At 31.4% G+C, this 18,794-nt stretch overlaps 3 protein-coding genes across 3 annotated transcripts; all 3 read left to right on the top strand.

Annotated features, from left to right (window-relative positions):
• The first annotated feature begins 2,838 nt into the window (after positions 1-2,838).
• On the top strand, positions 2,839-6,259 carry LOC146887841 (uncharacterized). The gene is made up of 4 exons (XM_085670428.1): positions 2,839-3,230; positions 3,301-3,596; positions 4,203-4,274; positions 6,082-6,259. Exons 1-4 carry the CDS (start codon positions 3,066-3,068, stop codon positions 6,257-6,259), a joined length of 711 nt encoding a protein of 236 aa, XP_085526554.1. The 5' UTR covers positions 2,839-3,065.
• LOC114174924 (uncharacterized) lies at positions 5,630-9,099 on the top strand. Its single transcript, XM_085670869.1, has 5 exons — positions 5,630-7,738; positions 7,842-7,962; positions 8,053-8,516; positions 8,588-8,656; positions 8,773-9,099. The coding sequence occupies exons 3-5, from the start codon at positions 8,442-8,444 to the stop codon at positions 8,971-8,973; spliced, it is 345 nt and encodes a 114-aa protein (XP_085526995.1). The 5' UTR covers positions 5,630-7,738; positions 7,842-7,962; positions 8,053-8,441; the 3' UTR covers positions 8,974-9,099.
• A 2,725-nt stretch (positions 9,100-11,824) lies between these two features.
• LOC146887840 (uncharacterized) lies at positions 11,825-15,451 on the top strand. The gene is made up of 6 exons (XM_085670427.1): positions 11,825-12,109; positions 12,383-13,103; positions 13,392-13,568; positions 13,655-13,873; positions 13,946-14,788; positions 14,871-15,451. Exons 1-6 carry the CDS (start codon positions 11,825-11,827, stop codon positions 15,449-15,451), a joined length of 2,826 nt encoding a protein of 941 aa, XP_085526553.1.
• Positions 15,452-18,794: the final 3,343 nt, after the last annotated feature.

The raw sequence follows: 18,794 nt of genomic DNA, 5'->3' as shown, positions 1-18,794 counted from the left end.
TGATTTGTCATTGTCATTTCGTGTTTCTTTAATTTTTTAATTTTTTTATTTAAAAAAATGTTCACGTGACTATCAGATCAGTTTTTTATATTCAATTTGGTTCTAATATTCATTATTTTTATTGAATTCAATCTCAATCTTTTTTTAAAATTGAGCGATTTTGTTCTCTCAAAATTATGACAATTAATTTTTATATAAACATTATACTATTATTTTTATTAAAATTCACATTTTTGTTAAATATTTTTGTTTTAAGATTACAATTAGTTTAAAATTAGAACAAAAACTTTAAAAGTGAAAAATAACACCATTGATTTAAAATTTTAATTTTAAAAAGTTAAAAATCACGTAAAAATGTCATATAACATTATTATATTAATCGATTATATTTTTTTATTTGATTTTTAAACTTTTAAAATTTTAAACTAATTGTGTTATTTTTCACTTTTAAATGTGTGATTAATCAACACATTTAAATATTGTAATTAGTAACATTTTTTAACTTCCATTTTTTATCTATTTAAAAATAAAATTTGAGACGATCTTGACTTGTCATAAACTATAGTTTGAACTGAAAAAATTATATATTTTTTTGTACTGAATTAAAATGACACTTTAATATATGAAAATTATTATTGATTAAAAACACAATTTAATAAATAAAAATAAAATGTCAGGAATTATTATTAGTTTTAAGTGTTTCAATCGAATAATTCAATATTTTAATTGATTAAAATATTTATTGTAACATTTTTGTATAATATGGACTAATGAGTCCATGCCACAATGTCTCGAACCAACATTAGACACCGACCAATCATGTTGGTAGAGCATACCAACTCGACCAAATCTTTGTTGATATCAATATTGATGTAAATCCTTCTTATTTTAGAAGTTTTGTCATCATAAAAATTTCTCCGAGCAAGTGTAGGCCAGTCAGTTGTTAATGTGACCGAACGGTCGAGCATCCACTGTAACTAATTAATACAAAAACATAACACAAATCAACATAATAACCGTATTAAGGTATGGTTAGACCATAATTAGACTAACGGTAAGTAAAAACCCCTTACAAGTGATATAAATATAGAATACTACTCATGTGTTTTTTCTTCTTACAAGAATGTTTGTTAGGGAGAAATTATATATATATATATATATGTGTGTGTGTGTGTGTGTGTGTGTGTGTGTGTGTGTGTGTGTGTGTGTGTGTGTGTGTGTGTAATATGAAGTCACAAAAGGAATTGACTTTATTCTTAACTTAAAAACATAAAACAGTTTATGAGTCTTTTTTCTTATATGATATTTAACTTTGTTATTTTTATTCTATGTAGAACTTAGATTTACATTTAGATTATTTTTATAAATTCATCTAATGAAAATCAAATTCATGCTTAAGTAAGAGATTCTAAATTATAGAAGTCAAGAACAACTTCATAAGATGTATATAATTGCTCATAACATGTATATAATTGCTCAATTGAAGTTTTTTATTTTACTAAAAAAAATAAGATAACAATTAAAGTCATTTAATTATTGAAATTGTTTATTTTCCTATCAAAGACACAATCATTATTATAAACAATATTCCTATATATATATATATATATATATATATATATGAAAATTTCTTAATTACTAAATTTAATTTAAGTTTATAAAATTTATTTGTGTTTCTTGTACTAATATAAAGTTTTTTTTATTAATTATTCTCAAAATATGAGATTATTAATTATTATTTCATTTAAATTTGAATTCTTTATTTTAATTACTCAATTTTTATATTTTATTTTAAAAAAATATGATATAATATATTTTATTAAAATAATGTATAAATAATTTAAATACACTTTTCAACATAAAATTAATAAAGTATTATTATTTAATTTTACAAAAAAAATACTCATATTAAATTTTAATTGTATTTTATAAATTTATTTTATATAATAAATATATTTATTTTTAAAACCGTGCAATGCACGTGTAAAAATGCTAGTTGAAGTAAAATTTCATGATATTAATTATAGGACACCTAACTCGTGGTATATAAAAGGCATTGTATACATATCTACTATATATCTAAGAAATTCTTAGTATAGGTAAATTACTGAAATAGACATCTTAACTTATTGACAACTGTCTCAAATTGAGGATATTTTTGTCTTCTGGATTTTTTTTTCCCGCTGAAAGCATTAAATGTTGATTGATGTTTGCTGACAGTCGGAGGCTTCTTCTTCAAGGCATTGCATTTGGTGGAGGCATTTCAATTTTTGTTCTTCCGTTAGCTTTGTTGAAACACATATTGGCTTTCTTTTTTCTTCTTCTTCGACACTTCATTGCATCTTCTTTCTTCTTCTTCATACCAACGTAAGTTTTTTTTTTGGTTGTTTATTTTTGTTGGCTAATCGTTGTTATTTTTTTAAAGCTCCTTCTTTTTGTTCTTCACAGTAGCTTAAGTTTGAAATTTTTTTGTTCGTGTTTTTTTATTTTTTTGTTCTTCCGTTAGCTTTGTTGAAACACATATTTGCTTTCTTTTTTCTTCTTCGACTTCATTGCATCTTCTTTCTTCTTCTTCGTACCAACGTAATTTTTTTTTGGCTGTTTATTTTTGTTGGTTGATCGTTGTTATTTTTTTTAAAGGTCCTTCTTTTTGTTCTTCACAGTAGTTTAAGTTTAAAATTTTTTTGTTCGTGTTTTTTATTTTTTTGTGATTGTTGTTGTTGAAGGTTTGCAGAAGTTGTTTTTGGTGTAGTTTCTTTTTTGTTGTATTTTTATCATTTTTTGTTGTTGTTGTTGTTCTTCTTCTTCTTTTTTTTTTGTTCTTCTTCTTACTCGGTGCACAACTTTTATTTTCTTATAAAGCTGAAACATATAATTTTTCCTATGTTTAGGGTGTCGAAGAAAAGGTTGATATTTTTTATTTACAAACTGTTGAATATTATTTGTTGTTTTAGATGTTGTTATTTTGAGTGTTGTTCATGTGTTTTTCATGTGTTTTGTTATTTTGAAGTTGTATAGTTTTTTTTCCTGTAAAACATTTGACCTATTTTATTGTTATGTATTAGATGGCAAGGAAATTTGATATGATCAAGGATATTGATGGAAAAAGGGAGACTTTGAAACTTGTTGTCCGAATTGTGGATCTGTGGTTTGTTGAGTCATGGGAGTCCAAACGAAATATGGAGATGATTTTGACAGACCAGAAGGTAATGTATCATTGTATGATCTATGTGCATTACATGTTTGAAATTGGAGAAAAAATGGATATATTTGACGTTTATGCATGATTATGCTGGTCAGGGTGATGTTATTCCTGCTATGATTAAGAAGGAAGACATTAGTACGTGGGAAGACAAGTTAAAGGAGGGAGAAAGTTATATAATGCATAACTTCAAAATTCTTAACAACAGAGCTCAATATAGAGTTTGCGACCACCCCTTTAAGCTATTGTTTATTGGAGCAACGTTTGTACGACGACAACCAATTGCCAGTATTCCTACAAAAGTTTGGAAGTTCAAGAGTATAAAGGATATCATTGATGGAAACTATTCTGCATATTTGTTGGTTGGTAAGTTTTTTATCCTTCATTCATATATGTTTGCTATTTTTTTGTTATGTTTACTTACTGTTTTGTTTTTCCATTTTAGATGTCATTGGTGTGGTGGATAATGTGGAGGAGAAACCAAGTTCCAAAAATGTTGTGTTTGACCTAAAGGACTTGAGGTACAATTGATTATAATGTTATTATTTGTCAAAGATTAAATTTATTATTTCATTTTAATGCTCTTTTGAAGTTGTTTTTTTTTCTATAATGTAGTGGTGCGTCAATCTGTTGCACTCTTTGAGATTCATATTGTATGCGATTGGTTAGTTATTGGAGGGAAAGTCGTGAAACACCTTATCTTGCTATTATTCTTACTCAAGCAAAGATAAAGGTTGCCTCAGGTTTCATTGTATTTCGAAATGTTTGTTATATTTTTTAGTCTGCGTTATTTGGAAATTTATTTAAATTATTTTGTATAGGTCCATGGTCGGTGTCATTGTCTAATTGTTGGAATGGATCGAAGTTGATTTTGGGAGATGATATACCTGAACTGACTCAATTTAGGAAGGAATTTTCAAAGTAATAGTTTTATATTACGACTATCTTATTGTATAACTCTTTGTATTTCATAAAGTACTAACTAATGTTTATTGTGTAGAACCTCTACTCATGAAATTTTTGAGGAGGGAAGCCAATATAGTGGGTCTTCCCAGATTAGTCATGTTGATAGGTTTATGTATAAAACTGTTGTTAAAAGTGTTTCAAAGAGCCTGACTGTCATAGAGGTTGTCGCAACCGAGATCGCGACGGGACGACGAACCAAAAAAAGAAAACAGGTTTAAAAAAGAGATTTGGAGTCGCCACCATAGTTATTCTGGAAAACCATGGAAAACCATAAAGATAAGACAAGTCCGCGAAAAACCAGATTTTGGATCCGGGAGTCGATTACGCGTAGGGAAGGTGTTAGCACCCTACAGCACCCGCCCGAGGGCGGTACCTTTAATTAAAAAGAATGCAAAGTTGATGTGGTTTTCAAAATGTTAATTTTCCCCAAAAATAATGAGATAAAAATGCTAAAAAGAAACAAAATATTTTTTTAGTTTTTTGGGCCCAACAAGGATTGACCTTGGTCTTAGGTATTCTCATTAAAAATGAGAAATCAGGGTTACATAGTTCTTTAAAGAAACGATTTGGGAAAAACGATTTGGAGAATGATATGATTATTTTGGAGGTGAACCTGACAAGGACTGGCCTTGCTCCTACGTATCTCACAGTGGAGAATCAAGGATCACGTAGTTCTTAAAAAGACTGTTGTTTGAAAATATTGACATTTTTTGTATTTTTTGAAATTTTATATTTTTTTGGTATTTTTGAATTAATTGAGAATACGTGTCACACGACGTGAGCGGTCGAATAGACACTAAAAAGGAAAGAAAATCATTTTTTATATTTTTAGAAAATGAGTGTCACGCGGTGCAGACGACCGAACAGACACAAAAAAAAAGAGAAAGAAAATTATTTTTAGTATTTTTGAATTATTTGGAAGAAAATGTCACACGAGCAGCCGGACAGACACAATAAAAAAAGTAAGAGAACATTTTTTTTATATTTTCTATATTTGTAATTTTTATAATTTTCAAATATATTTGTGTTTTTTTTAAAATAAAAAATAAATAAAATAAAATAAACAAATAAAAGGATGAAATTACTAAAGAAGGATAAAAGTGGAAAACAAAATATGTGGGTACATGAGTCATTAGTGGGGGTGCATGAGTATCACATGTGGGAGGTGTATGAAGTAAATGAGGTGTGTGTATTGAAAGATGGGGGTGTAGCGAGTAAAATATAAAACAAGTCTAAAATAGGAGTAAAAAGCGTGTGCAGGGGTGCGGGATTAGTAATTGTGCGGGTGCGCAAGGAACAAAGGTTGCCAGCCCAAGGAAACTCGCGGGGTGTGTAGTTAATATTGGGGGTGCGCGAGAAAAACCACGCAGGCCCAATTTTAATACACAGGAGGGTGAAAGTGTCAAAAATGGTGGTGCAAGGAGTGAAGTGGGCTGAGACTTGATCACGTGTGACGAATATGATTAACCTAAACCCTAGCAACTCCTGAATCAAGAGGCAAACCCTCTCTCTATCTCTCTCTCGACGACACCAAGACCCACACCAGCGCACACTCGCCACCATCAACGACCACCTTCACCGTTGCATCACCACGCCACCGCACCATCATACGACTAGCTTGCCAGCGGCGCCCATTGACGGCGGAGACGTCGCCCTCGTTCTCGGCGGCTCAACGATTTGTTCGATTTGTTCTCGCGCACGCGTTGACTCGAACCTCGAAAGATCGTCACCTCGTCACCATCGACCACAGCCATCGCGGGCGACACCGGTGTCCACCACGGTCGTTGGCGACGAGAGCCTATGCGACCTTCACTCTCCTTCCCCTCATGCGCAACTCGAACTGCTTCTGCGCGAACTACAGGGCCACTGCCATTGGTGCGCATACTCTATTTTTTATTTGGGTTTCTATGCAGGTGGATTCGAACATTGAGGAAGGAAAGATTGTTGTTAGATGAAGGTATGAATCTGGAGATGAAAGCCGAGACAGATTTGGGCTCATTCGTGTGTGAGAATGTGGACGAGATAATGGTGAAAACAGGTCCTAGGAATGTTCACAGCTTTGGCTATTTAGTTGGATATGGAAAATGGTGAGGATGAGTGAATAGAGGTTCTCTGGCTTTGGTTGTTTTGTGCAGATTGGAGGAATGGGGAATGTGTTTGAGGTTGAAGTTGAAGTGAGGACGTGAATGGAGGAGATTTTACGTGCGTGCTGGGTTTGGTCTCGTAGTCTTGATTGTCATATAAGAGAATGCGACATATTGGTGTGCACTAATGTGTGTGAGAAGATTGGTGAGCATAGATGAATGAGGATCGTGACGAGGAAAAGAATGGGGAGTAGCAAAATCGTGTGATTCAAATCCAACAAATAAAATGCAGCAAACACAATAATATCATCTTGTTCATGGCATTCGAGGATTAGAACGAAACATATCAGACTTAACACGCCCGCTTACATCATGCTCAATCAAGTATAGGCGCAGGGCTCACCTCTCGGAGTTCATTAACTTGTGCTGTGGCCCCAATTCTTTCCTTGCTCGAGCTGCCTGTTTCTCCCTTCTTCTCTCTGTTTTTAAAATCTTTCTTCCTCCCTTGTTGTTGCTTTGTTGAGTGTTGCTTCGTTGAGTGTTCCCTTTTTTCTTGCTCTTGCTATATGTTATATTGCGAAACTGTATCTTAAAATTTGTTATTTCCAGTTAGCTTTTGTGTCCCCTCCTCGTTCTCTTTTTTCTTGTTATACTTATGAGATCCCTTTTGTTCGTGGTTGAGAGATGTAACATGGTGTAAAGTGGCGGTTGCTTCTTTGCCTTGTTCTGTCTGCCCCCTCTTCAATCAATCCATGCATATGCAGCTGATTTAATTTCCATTTTTGTGTGATGAGTCTGCAGCAACGGGACTTTCAGGGTAACAAATGAGGAAAGGGCTAGCCTATCCTGTGCAGAAAAATTGAATGTCCCGCACCTCTCTCTGTTTTTTTTTTTCAAATCTCTCTTCTCCTATTTTTTGTTTTTCTTTGCTTTTTTTTTTCAAATATGTTTTTCTTTTCATGTTTTTTAATCCGTTTTTAAAATAATAAATAGTAATAAAATAAAATAAATATGAAGAGAATTGAAAACAAAGAAAAAAAAGAAGAAAGAAGAAAGAAGAAAGAAGAAAGAAGAAAGAAGAAAGAAGAAAGAAAAAATAAAATAAAATAAAATAAGATAAAAGGACATAATAAAATCAAAGTAAAATAAGATAAGAAAGAAAATAAAAATAATAATAATAATAAAATAAATAAGTAAAAATAATAATAATAAAGGAATATATATATATTATAATCCGGACAAAATTGGGTGTTGACAGAGGTAGTTTTGATTTTCTATACTTTTATAATCGATTTTTGTTATTATTAATCATTCTTTTATTGTTGTAGGAGATTTCATGTGTTACTGTTGCACATGTACTTAAATTTAACTTAGGAAATGATGGATGGAGTTACTTGGTTTGTAACTTATGCGCAAAAAGAACATATGAAGTTGGTTCTTTTAAGTGTTTGAATTGTGATGGTTATAATTAGTATCCAAAAATGAGGTTAGTAATAGTTGTGTAATAAAATTATCTTACTAATTAGTAATAAATGCTTAATAGATTACGTATATTATAATCTTATTTATGATTCAATATATGTTTTCAGATACAAGCTTGAAATTCAAGTGACTGATGGAAAAAAGGTTGCTAACTTCATGCTTTGGGACCAAGACTGCATCAATTTAATTGGTGTTTCTACTGGTGATTTGCGAAAGAAAATGATCAAGGTTGTACAACTTTACTTTTCCATTAGTAATATAATAGTGTCATAATAATACTCATATTTCATTTCATCTTTGTTTCTCAAAATATATTAGGATGGTGAGGAGGATCCTAAGTGTTTTCCAAAGGATCTAGACGTTCTTTTGGGTTGTACTTTGGCTTTCAAGGTCAAGCCCCAAGGAAATAACCGACCTGCTTCAGTAATGAGAGTTTCAACTGATCGTGAAATTATAGGTCACATTAGTAGTATTCTTGGACAAACTCAGGTTGTAATTTTAATTGTTGTGTATTGATTATGTCATCTATTTTGAGATAGAACTAAACAGATCAAATTTTCCAGGTAATCAAATTTGTTGAAGCTAAGGAAAATTGTTCTGATGAATTACAACTTCATAAGGAGAAGTCCATAGTGAATAGATTTGAAATTGGCTACTTTTATTAATACCCATTTTAATGTATTGTATGTTTTAATGTATATTGAATAATGCAGGCAATTGAGGTTGGAAAACGTATGAGTGCCAGTGAGTCTGATGTACATACTCATACTGGGAGTTCTTTAGTAAGTATTTTAAAGTCGGTTTGATTTGTGGTCTGATCAAAATTTATAATTTTGGATGTTAAATTTTTCAGGCAATGGAACTTGCTGAATGTGGTGATAATGCAGCATGCGACTTATCTGCTGATACTGATAGTTCATTAGTAAGTATATAAGTAGATACAATTACCGTCATAATTTTACTGGACAGTTTAAAGATGTAATAAAGATGTAATACAGTTTAAAGATGTAATTTTACTGAACATATGATTCATTGCAGATGTGCCTTTCTAGGACTGCTGATCTTGATCCAGATATTGTTTTATGTGTCATGCCCAAAAAAGATGTTTGTACTACCAGTAACAATGAAGACATAGAGTACATTCCATCAAATTTCATGGAATTTGATCTTTTGGAGGACATGCCATTAGCCCAATTGTCAGCTACAAAGACAATGAAGACTATCAAGAAGGAGAAATGATATTTAATTTATGAAAGCCTTGGAAATTATTGTAGTAAATGTTGCTTAAAACTTTATGTTCATTTTGTTAGAAATGTTTTGGCTCCTTCAAAGGCTACATTCGTTGATCCTGTTTTGATAAATTGCACTGGTGAACCTTCTTTAATATTTTAAATAGTTTTGGTTGTGATTACCTAGAAGGAAGTTTGTGCATTTTTTTTATGTTGTGATCTTTAAATATTTAATTCATTGATATATTTAGAGATCGTATTTAGCAATTCATAAATCATAGTGACTTTATATCTTAACATTTATAAAGTCAACACTAACTTGTATTATAAAAAATAATTTGTAGCCTTCCATACGTTAATGTTTTTATTGTCAGAATTGAAGATGTTATCAATTGTTTTTAAAGTAGACTACTATCAGACTGTGTTATGAATATTTTTTAAAGTATACTACCATGATACCCGTTCATACATGATTGTTAACATGTATATTAATTCGAACTTTTGTTACATTCCAACCTATCCATTCAGTTTTACATTTGGATATGTTTTTAATAACATCTTATATGGATTGATTAGACATGCATTTAATAAAGATACGTAAAAGTTTATGGAGTAATACGATATCATAATTCATTTAAAGCAATGATCAGATCGACATTTAATAAAGCCAAAAATGTGCAATACTTAAAGTTGATGGTACGATATTATAATGTATTAAACCAATGAATTTGATGATTATTTCCTGCACTACAAGCAATGTCTAAGAACAATCTGCATGTACAATGTCATATATAATATAATGAAATGTAAATGTATAAAGCTGGCAGATTAGACACATTAAGGTGAAAAGACTTGCATTTAATAACCCCAAATCATGCTTCCCATTGACATGACTTTATAGTGGTGTTAATTTTGGCGGTAAAAATTTCACGATTCATCTATCCAGTAACATGCAACTGCCAAAATATGTAGATAGCCTTATGTAAACACAACCTTTAATGGATAAACATATGAGAATTTGGTAAATCAAATATGTTCTAAACGATTGAAGCACAATGTACTATTGTTATTCATTAATTGGAGTTGTAACATTTTTCTGTTGACAAAGCAGGATTATGAACTATATCTATAATGTTTTGAAAATTTCGTGTAGAAGTTTTTTCTATCATCTTCATATATAACCTTTATATAATATGCAAATGTTGTTGTTTCTGAAATAATTGTCAATCTGTGTGCTGTTTAATGTAGAATGATGGCCGATGAAAATAAAATCTATAGTTCAAGTGCAAGAATAAAAAGAAAACTGATAATGCAGGAGAAGAGGATGAATGCTACATGCAAAAATCAGAAGCGCGTTGAAAACAAAACACGATATCGTACACCATTAGCTGATGTAACAACTTATTTTGTTAATCAAGATACATTGCATATGGAATCACAACTTCAATGTTCTGATGTTAGATTCAGGAATGTTGAAAGAAATGTTACAGCAACACGAAAAAAGCCACAAAGTTTGCTTGAGAAGTTTGAAATCACTGTGAATAATGTGACTAACATAAGTCATTCCAATATACCAACTCAATCATTTGTATTGGAAGATGTTCATGAACTACAATCAAATTCGGATAAGTCTGAATCACTTGGTGAAGCAATAGAAGGTAATTTTATTTTGGTAATGAAATTAATAGTCATTTCATTTACCAAAAAATTACTTAGTTTTACCATTATTACTGATATGTTCATCATTATTAATTAAGCAGTCATTGATGAAGTACATGATATGAACCATCGAAACACGGAGGCTAATGCAAGATAAGTAATCTAAAAAGTTTTTCATAAACATAATTGTTATCATATATAGGAAGTTGAACTAATAATTATATTAATTTGCAAATTGTATGCATATATAAGAGATCCGATCTATGTTTGTCAACATTGCAATGCATATATGTGGTATCAAGAACGCATTGACAAATCTCATCATATGATTAATCCAAACTTTCAACTGTGTTGCTCAAATGGAAAAGTTGAATTGTCAATGTTGAAAAAAACCCCTAATGAGCTAAGTCAACTTTTATTTCAATCAGATTCAAAACAGAGCAGAAGTTATCAGAAGAATATTAGAACATACAACACGATGTTTGCATTCACATCACCTTGAGCAAAAATTGACAATAAATACAACAATGGAGGTGGTCCACCAAATTTGAGAATCCAAGGACAATCATGTCACAGAATTGGTAGTCTTCTTCCACCAATTGGACAACAGCCAAAATTTGCTCAACTATATATTTATGATACTGAAAACAAGATACACAACAGAATTCAATCTCTGAGGTACAATACATTCGTCTTAATAGTTGTTATTATATTATGTTGCATCTTTCTATTGATCTGAAATTCAATGTAGGAACAACAATGATATTGATGCTGAAATTGTTAGAACACTAACAAATATGCTAGATAAGTACAATATGCACGCTAAATCTTTTCGAATGGCAAGGGACAAATATGCGGAGTAGCTATATCATGATCTTAAATTAAAACTTATTGCTGATAGGCAGAACGATGGACGTATATATAACATCCCCACCGTTTCAGAGGTTGCTGCATTAATAGTAGGAGATGTTGATACTGCTTCTCCTAGGGATATTATTATGGAAAGCAAAACATGAAAATTACAAAGAATAAATGAGTTACACATAAGCTACTTGGGATATCAGTATCCTCTGTTGTTTCCCTATAGTGAAGATGGATATAGGCATGATATTAGTCATCGTGATTGTTTGGCACTCAAACGTAACCACTTAACGATTAGGGAATGGTTTTGTTTCAGAATTCAAACCTGACAATGTGAGGCAATGACCATTCTTAGATCAAGAAGATTATTCCAACAATTTGTTGTAGATGGATATACAATGATTGAGTCTGAAAGGCTATCATTCATCAGAAACAATCAGTCGCAGCTTAGGGTTGACAAATACAGTAACCTCTATCAACCAAGTAATGATAGCTACATAGAAGCTTCACAGAAAGGAAAACGTTTTGTGCTTCCATCTAGCTTTGTTGGTGGTAGGAGATTTATGGATCAATTATATTTTGATGGCATGGCAATATGTGGTCATGTAGGATTCCTAGATCTTTTTGTAACTTTTACGTGCAATCCAAAATGACCCGAGATTTCCAGAATATTGAACCCTTTAAAATTAACTCCTTTAGACAGGCTATATATCATTGCAAGAGTTTTTAGAATCAAATTTGACCAACTATTATTAGATTTAAGAAAGAAGAACATATTGGGAAGGGTCATAGCATGTGTGTATATTTCATATACTTAATTATTTACTTATTTCATTTAATTGATTATTCTAATCATGTAACTGATCTGTGATTGCATAATGTATAGTATTGAATTCCAGAAACATGGTTTGCCACATGCTCATTTGCTGTTATTTTTGCATCCATCTAGCAAGTATCCGACAACCATGGATATTAACAAGGTAATCTCAGCTGAAATACCATGTGCCAACGAAGATGCAAAATTGTATAACTGTGTAAAAGAACATATGATTCACGACCCATGTGGAATCTCTAAGACATCATCTCCATGCATGAAAAATGGATCGTGTTCTCGATTTTATCCAAAGAAATTTCAAGATACTACAACAATTTCAGAAGATGGTTTTCCTCATTATCGCCGAAGAAACAATGGTCTTAGCATTGTGAAGAATGATATTGCACTAGATAACCGATTTGTGGTTCCTTACAATCCTACCATATTACTCAAATATCAGGCTCATGTGAATGTAGAATGGTGTAACCGATCTAATTCAATCAAGTACTTATTTAAGTACATCAATAAGGGCTGTGATAGAATTATTGTTGCCATTGTTTCTAATGATAAGCCAGGTTTTTCAACTGATCTTCCAAGTGATGAAATCAAACAATATATTGATTGCAGATATATTTCTCCATGCGAAGCATGTTGGGGAATATTTTCATTTCCAATTCATGGAAGAAATCCAGCTGTTGAACGATTATTTTTTCATCTACCTGGCGAGCAATCAGTGTACTTCAAGGATGATGATGATATTGATGAAATTATGGCAAAACCGACAGTTAGGGAGTCCATGTTCACAAGTTGGATGAAGTGCAATAAGAAATATTTAGATGTAAGGGAATTAACATATCCACAATTTGTTACTAAGTATGTATATAATAAAAATCAAAGGTGTTGGAAACCAAGGAAAAAAGGAAATACCATTGGAAGACTTATTTGGGTTCCCTCAGCAACTAGTGAACTTTTCTACCTAAGGAGGATGCTAACAATTGTTAAAAGTCCAATATCCTACATAGATCTACGAACTATTGAAAACATAACTTATCCTACATTTAGATAAGCATGTGAAGCTTCTGGATTTTTGGCAGATGATACAGAATATGTCGAAGCTATCAAGGAAGCCAAAGAATGGGGATCTGGAAACTTCTTGAGGAGATTATTCGTAATTGTCCTCATGTCAAATAGTATCAACAAACCTGAGGATGTTTGGAAGAAAACATGGGAATGGCTTTCTGATGGAATTCTATATAATGACAGAATTATTTGCAAGAAATCCAGGTGAAATTGTTTTTAACAATATTAATCTTAAGTTTGGATATGAAAGTATGTTAACTTAAGTTATTTGTTGCAGGCCTCAACCTGAATATGGAATTGTTGCAAAATTTGACTTTGATTGAAATTGAGAAGCTTTTACAAAATAATAGAAGAACATTAAAGGAATTCCCCTCCATGCCTTATCCTAATGATTTTGTAGTAAATTACTATGGCAACCGATTAGTGTATGTTGAACTTGATTACAACAAGGATGATGAACTACATATCTTTCAATCAAATTTTAGAAGTATGACAGGTTAGTCATTTCTTCTATACATTTTTGCAATACAAGTCATTGCAATATATCTGAATTATTATTGATATGCAGATGAACAAAGACATATTTTCCAAAAGATTATAAATGTGGTGCATGATGAAAAATGGGGCATGTTCTTTTTATATGGATATGAAGGAATTGGAAAAACATTTATGTGGAACACATTATCTGAAGCAAAAATAGTTCTAACAGTTGCATCAAGTGGTATAGCTTCTTTGTTATTGCCTGGAGGTAGAACAACTCATTCAAAATTTAAGATTCCAGTTCCAACACTTGAACACTCTGTCTGCAACATTACAAAAGGTAGTGAATTATCAGATTTGATGAAATTGGCCAACCTCATAATTTGGGATGAAGCACCAATGGCACACACGTTTATTTTTGAAGCACTGGATCGAACTTTAAAAGATATCATGAGAGAACACAACAAATCTGATTTTGTTTTTGGTGGCAAAGTAATAGTATTTGGAGGGAATTTTAGACAAATTCTTCCTGTTATTTCTCGAGGAAGTAGATCTTATATTGTTCATGCAACTATCAACTCATCCTATCTATGGGAGCTCTGCCAGATCCTAAACTTGACCAAAAACATGCGACCGTTACAGCAGGGATTGCACAACTCTACTATTGCTGAAATTGAAGAGTTTTCTTCCTGGATAATCAAAATTGGTGATGGTTCACTGAATGAACCCAATGATGGCTTAGTAGATATAGAAATCCCTCCAGAATTTCTAATCAAGAACTACAAAGACCCTATCCAAGCTATAATCAGTAGCACTTATCCACAACTACACGAAAAATTCAACGATGAGATGTTTCTGATATCAAGAGCTATTCTAGCCAGTCGAATTGAAACAGTAGATGAAATCAATAAATTTGTTCTGGATTCTATTCCAGGAGATGCTTAACTCATACTTATCATTTTTTCATACATTTGTCATCTTTTAAAAGTCTAACAATTGTTATTCATCTAATTCAGGTGAAGTCAAAGAATACCTCAATGCAGAATGCATTGATACTTCTGACACCATGGACGTTGATGTATATGATGGTATTACACCAGAATTTTTAAATTCATTGAGAACATCAGGATTACCAAACCATAGTATAAGACTCAAAGTTAGGACACCAATAATGCTTTTGAGAAATTTGGATCAATCTGAAGGTCTCTGTAATGGAAGTAGATTAATAGTCACTAGACTAGCAAAGCATGTAATTAGTGCAAAAATTATAACTGGGAAAAACAAAGGAACAAAAGTTTACATTCCGCGTATGTCCGTGTTCCCATCTCAGTCACTGTGGCCATTCAAGATGATTAGAAGACAATTCCCGATCATGTTATTCTATGCTATGACCATAAAGAAATCTCAAGGTCAATCTTTAGATTGTGTTGGATTGTATCTGCCTACACCAATTTTTAGTCATGGTCAGTTATATGTTGCAGCTTCTAGAGTTAAAAGCAAGTCAGGATTAAAGATTTTAATCCATGACACTGAGAATAATCCTTTGACTGCTACCACAAATGTAGTTTTCAAAGAAGTTTTCAACAATGTGTAATGAACGATAAGATACATGTTCCTGTATTTTGTTAAGAATGCATATCTGCAATAGTTACAAAAGTAAGAATGCTTAATTGATGTGCATAAATATGATGTTCTGGCGTAATGTATTAATTTTTTGTAACAATGCCTTGCAGTAATAAATGAAGATCTGGTACTTTGATGTTATCCTTTCCATTTATCATGTCTGAAATGACAATTACATTATCGTAAAAATCGTATTGGGCATAGTGCATTAAATATGCAAACTACCATACACCAACAAGAAAACAAGAATTAATTATATGTAGACATTCAACCAAATGATGTTAGTACTTATTATGGACACCATCCTAATTCTTTGGTACCCTTGGCACAATATTTTCGAATAACTCCTGATGTAGGTTCATATAGCAATTGCTTATATAGAGTATTACTTTCCAGCCATATAATTAGCCCAATTAATATTGAATCTTTTTACTTGACACACCACCGTAATCATGCAGTTGACCTCCCACAATTGTCAGCTTAATAATGTTTTGAACCCGAAGAAGACTTTGCAAACTCATATCAGCAGCCCAAGTAATATTGAATATTTAACTAAACAGACTACCATAATTATCAAACGCACCTCCTACATGTCTGATATTATTAATGTAATAAGCCGATACAAATGATGATCCATGTTCATTTATTAACAAGTTGTCCTAATTATAACTATCCAAACTATATTAAATCCAACAAATTATGAACATTACAATTATTTATAAAATTGACTTTTTAAAGATAAATATAACTAATATTATTATATACAAGTTATTTTGTTTTTATATTAATGTAATATTATAGTAAATTTTATCGTAGAAAACGAATGGTTAATTTTTTATAAATAATAACAATAATAAATGAATTGAATTCCTCTTAGTTAATACTATTCCAAACTAGAATACTTATATTATTTTTAACTTGTAACCATTTTTACCGAATAACAATTATATAGATAAACAATATTCTTTATGAAATCGTATTAACAATAACTATACTAAGGTTTAATTATAGTTTTACTAATTATAAAATAATTGAATATTTGGTAATAATACTTTTTATTTATTGAAATTTTTCGCTAATATCAAATTTATATTTATTCAAATTTTTAACTTAATCAAATAATGTAGATAACGAAAATTCAAATTTGGTATAGTAAACACAAGACACATGTACATATTTATGAATTAGTAGACATAGTCAATATAATAAATAAATAAGCAATTCTATATAAACATATATATCAACATTCCAAAACATATTAATGTTGATATGCAAAATATTTAACATCTGCAATTCATAAAAACGAAACTGAAACAAAATGTTCATAGGTCCTACATAATAGTTGTAGAGACAAAATATTCAAAACATTACAACAAGCTAATTCTTCAATATATGGATGACGCTCTTTTCTTCATTCTCCATAACAAATCTTATGCGATCACCGGCAGCCAATCCATTTTCTTTGCAGAATTTCTTCCAACCACAACTCAAATAACACTCATAGGAACTTCTGTCCGTCCAACGAATTTTGCAGTTCCAGAATTGAGATTGGCCATTCATCAGCGTGTAGCTTTTGCATCCCTTGATCAAGCATTCTTTTACAAATTTGGAATCCAAATACTACATTCAAACAAAACGTGTCAAGCCACCATAAATATGAACAAAATTATAAAAACAACACTATACATATAAATCTTACCAAAGAAGATACTTTAACATCATAATTGCTTAATACTTTCTCAAAATCAGCAACAACAACTGGAACTTGGGTGTTTGAAGCATTGGCCGAATTCCTGTTATAATCCATTTCTATTCCTTCGGTCGAGAAGATCCTATGAAGAAATATATTGTTTCCTACATAGTTTAAATGTAGGTAACACGGACCAGTCAACCCATAATTGGAATGTACCTACTGAAACCAAACAGAACCATCCTCAAAGACTCATCTGTATCGACATATATTTCAAACATCTTCGACAGAGGATCATACAACTTGACCGCATAATTAAACGCAAGTTTATCCTGACAGAATATTTGGAAGTAATCCGGCAAAGTTATCAACAACTACGACAACAATCAACAGATAAAATATATTAGTATGAATGACTATACAAATGCAGTTCTAAATATAATAAAAATGGATTAATATTGCATATGTGGCTGGGATGAACTGCACCCTGAATGCTTGGAAAAACCTTATTGAGGACAAAGGGTTACATGCAAGAGAATTCTTTTTTTTACCAAGATACTCAACCTCCATCCAATCCAAGTCGAAAACCCTTATACGAAAATAACGATCTCCACAATAAACGGTACAGACATAGTAAACATTGTTTAGGTTATAAAAGGACAGAATCTGCCTCTGAGCCAAAAGACCTTCTTCAAACTCTATATTTATCACATTTCCTTTCGGATCACTAAAAAAGTTGGTCCCCATCAGTAGTAATTTGCCCCATTGTTCACAAAAACCAACTTCAAACTCGAGACATTCTTGACATATACCAAAGGAGAAGGATTCATAAAAATCAAAACTTTGAACAAAAAATTTTAGAGACACTTCAACCAGAACACCATCTTACAAAAAAAATATAAACTTTAGGCCAGAAAGTAGGTATTCCTATCCAAAAAAGCAAACTTTAACTAAATGAAAGAAGATAATCGACCAACCTCTGCGGGCTCCATCACCATGACTGAGTTCTGGTAAAAGTTTGTGAAGCTGATAGGCCTGGATGAAGACATTTCTAGGTTTGGACCGTGCTGTAACTGCGAAGGATGATGGTTTGTTCCTTCCTTTCTGACCAAACACACGCACACTAATCCAACTTACCTTTTAAAGAAACCAAACGTAACGTCTGCACCAAATGAAACCTCTTGACGAAACCAATCAACGTGCTTCACAAATATCACCCCTCGATAAGACATGTAATAACTTCATATTGCCGCCATCTTTTCATATTCTGATACAAATATTACTTTTATTTTAATTATATTAAATTGGTAGTAAAAAACGTTTATCATAGCACTTTAATGATGTACTGTTAGGTCAAAGAATATCTAAAACCATAATCACAAAACATACGACATTTAACCGAAATTAACGTTAAATTCAAATTAATTGTGAAATTAATAAAGCAATAAGACCATACTATTACAAATATAACAACACTAATATATAAGCATAATTAATTCTACAAAATTATATGAAAATTATATTTATTTAAGGAATATAATTATTACATATTCTTAAATTAAGAAAAAAAGTCTTTAGAATCATGTAAATATAAATAGTAATGGGTTTATAAAAAATAACTTTG

Source organism: Vigna unguiculata, chromosome 3, assembly GCF_037176805.1.
Source record: "Vigna unguiculata cultivar grain cowpea cultivar isolate G323 ecotype 2 chromosome 3, ASM3717680v1, whole genome shotgun sequence".
Taxonomy (NCBI): domain Eukaryota; kingdom Viridiplantae; phylum Streptophyta; class Magnoliopsida; order Fabales; family Fabaceae; genus Vigna; species Vigna unguiculata.
This window is presented reverse-complemented; position numbering and strand designations above follow the sequence as displayed.

Coding starts and splice junctions, on each gene's coding strand:
- LOC146887841 (XM_085670428.1), top strand. CDS start 3,066: ATGGCAAGGAAATTTGATATGATCAAGGATATTGATGGAAAAAGGGAG. Junction 3,597..4,202: donor TTTATCCTTCATTCATATAT/GTTTGCTATTTT, acceptor TTTATTGTGTAG/AACCTCTACTCATGAAATTT. Junction 4,275..6,081: donor CAGATTAGTCATGTTGATAG/GTTTATGTATAA, acceptor GTTTCTATGCAG/GTGGATTCGAACATTGAGGA.
- LOC114174924 (XM_085670869.1), top strand. CDS start 8,442: ATGCAGGCAATTGAGGTTGGAAAACGTATGAGTGCCAGTGAGTCTGAT. Junction 8,517..8,587: donor CTCATACTGGGAGTTCTTTA/GTAAGTATTTTA, acceptor TAAATTTTTCAG/GCAATGGAACTTGCTGAATG. Junction 8,657..8,772: donor CTGATACTGATAGTTCATTA/GTAAGTATATAA, acceptor GATTCATTGCAG/ATGTGCCTTTCTAGGACTGC.
- LOC146887840 (XM_085670427.1), top strand. CDS start 11,825: ATGACCATTCTTAGATCAAGAAGATTATTCCAACAATTTGTTGTAGAT. Junction 13,874..13,945: donor AAATTTTAGAAGTATGACAG/GTTAGTCATTTC, acceptor ATTGATATGCAG/ATGAACAAAGACATATTTTC. Junction 14,789..14,870: donor ATTTGTTCTGGATTCTATTC/CAGGAGATGCTT, acceptor ATTCATCTAATT/CAGGTGAAGTCAAAGAATAC.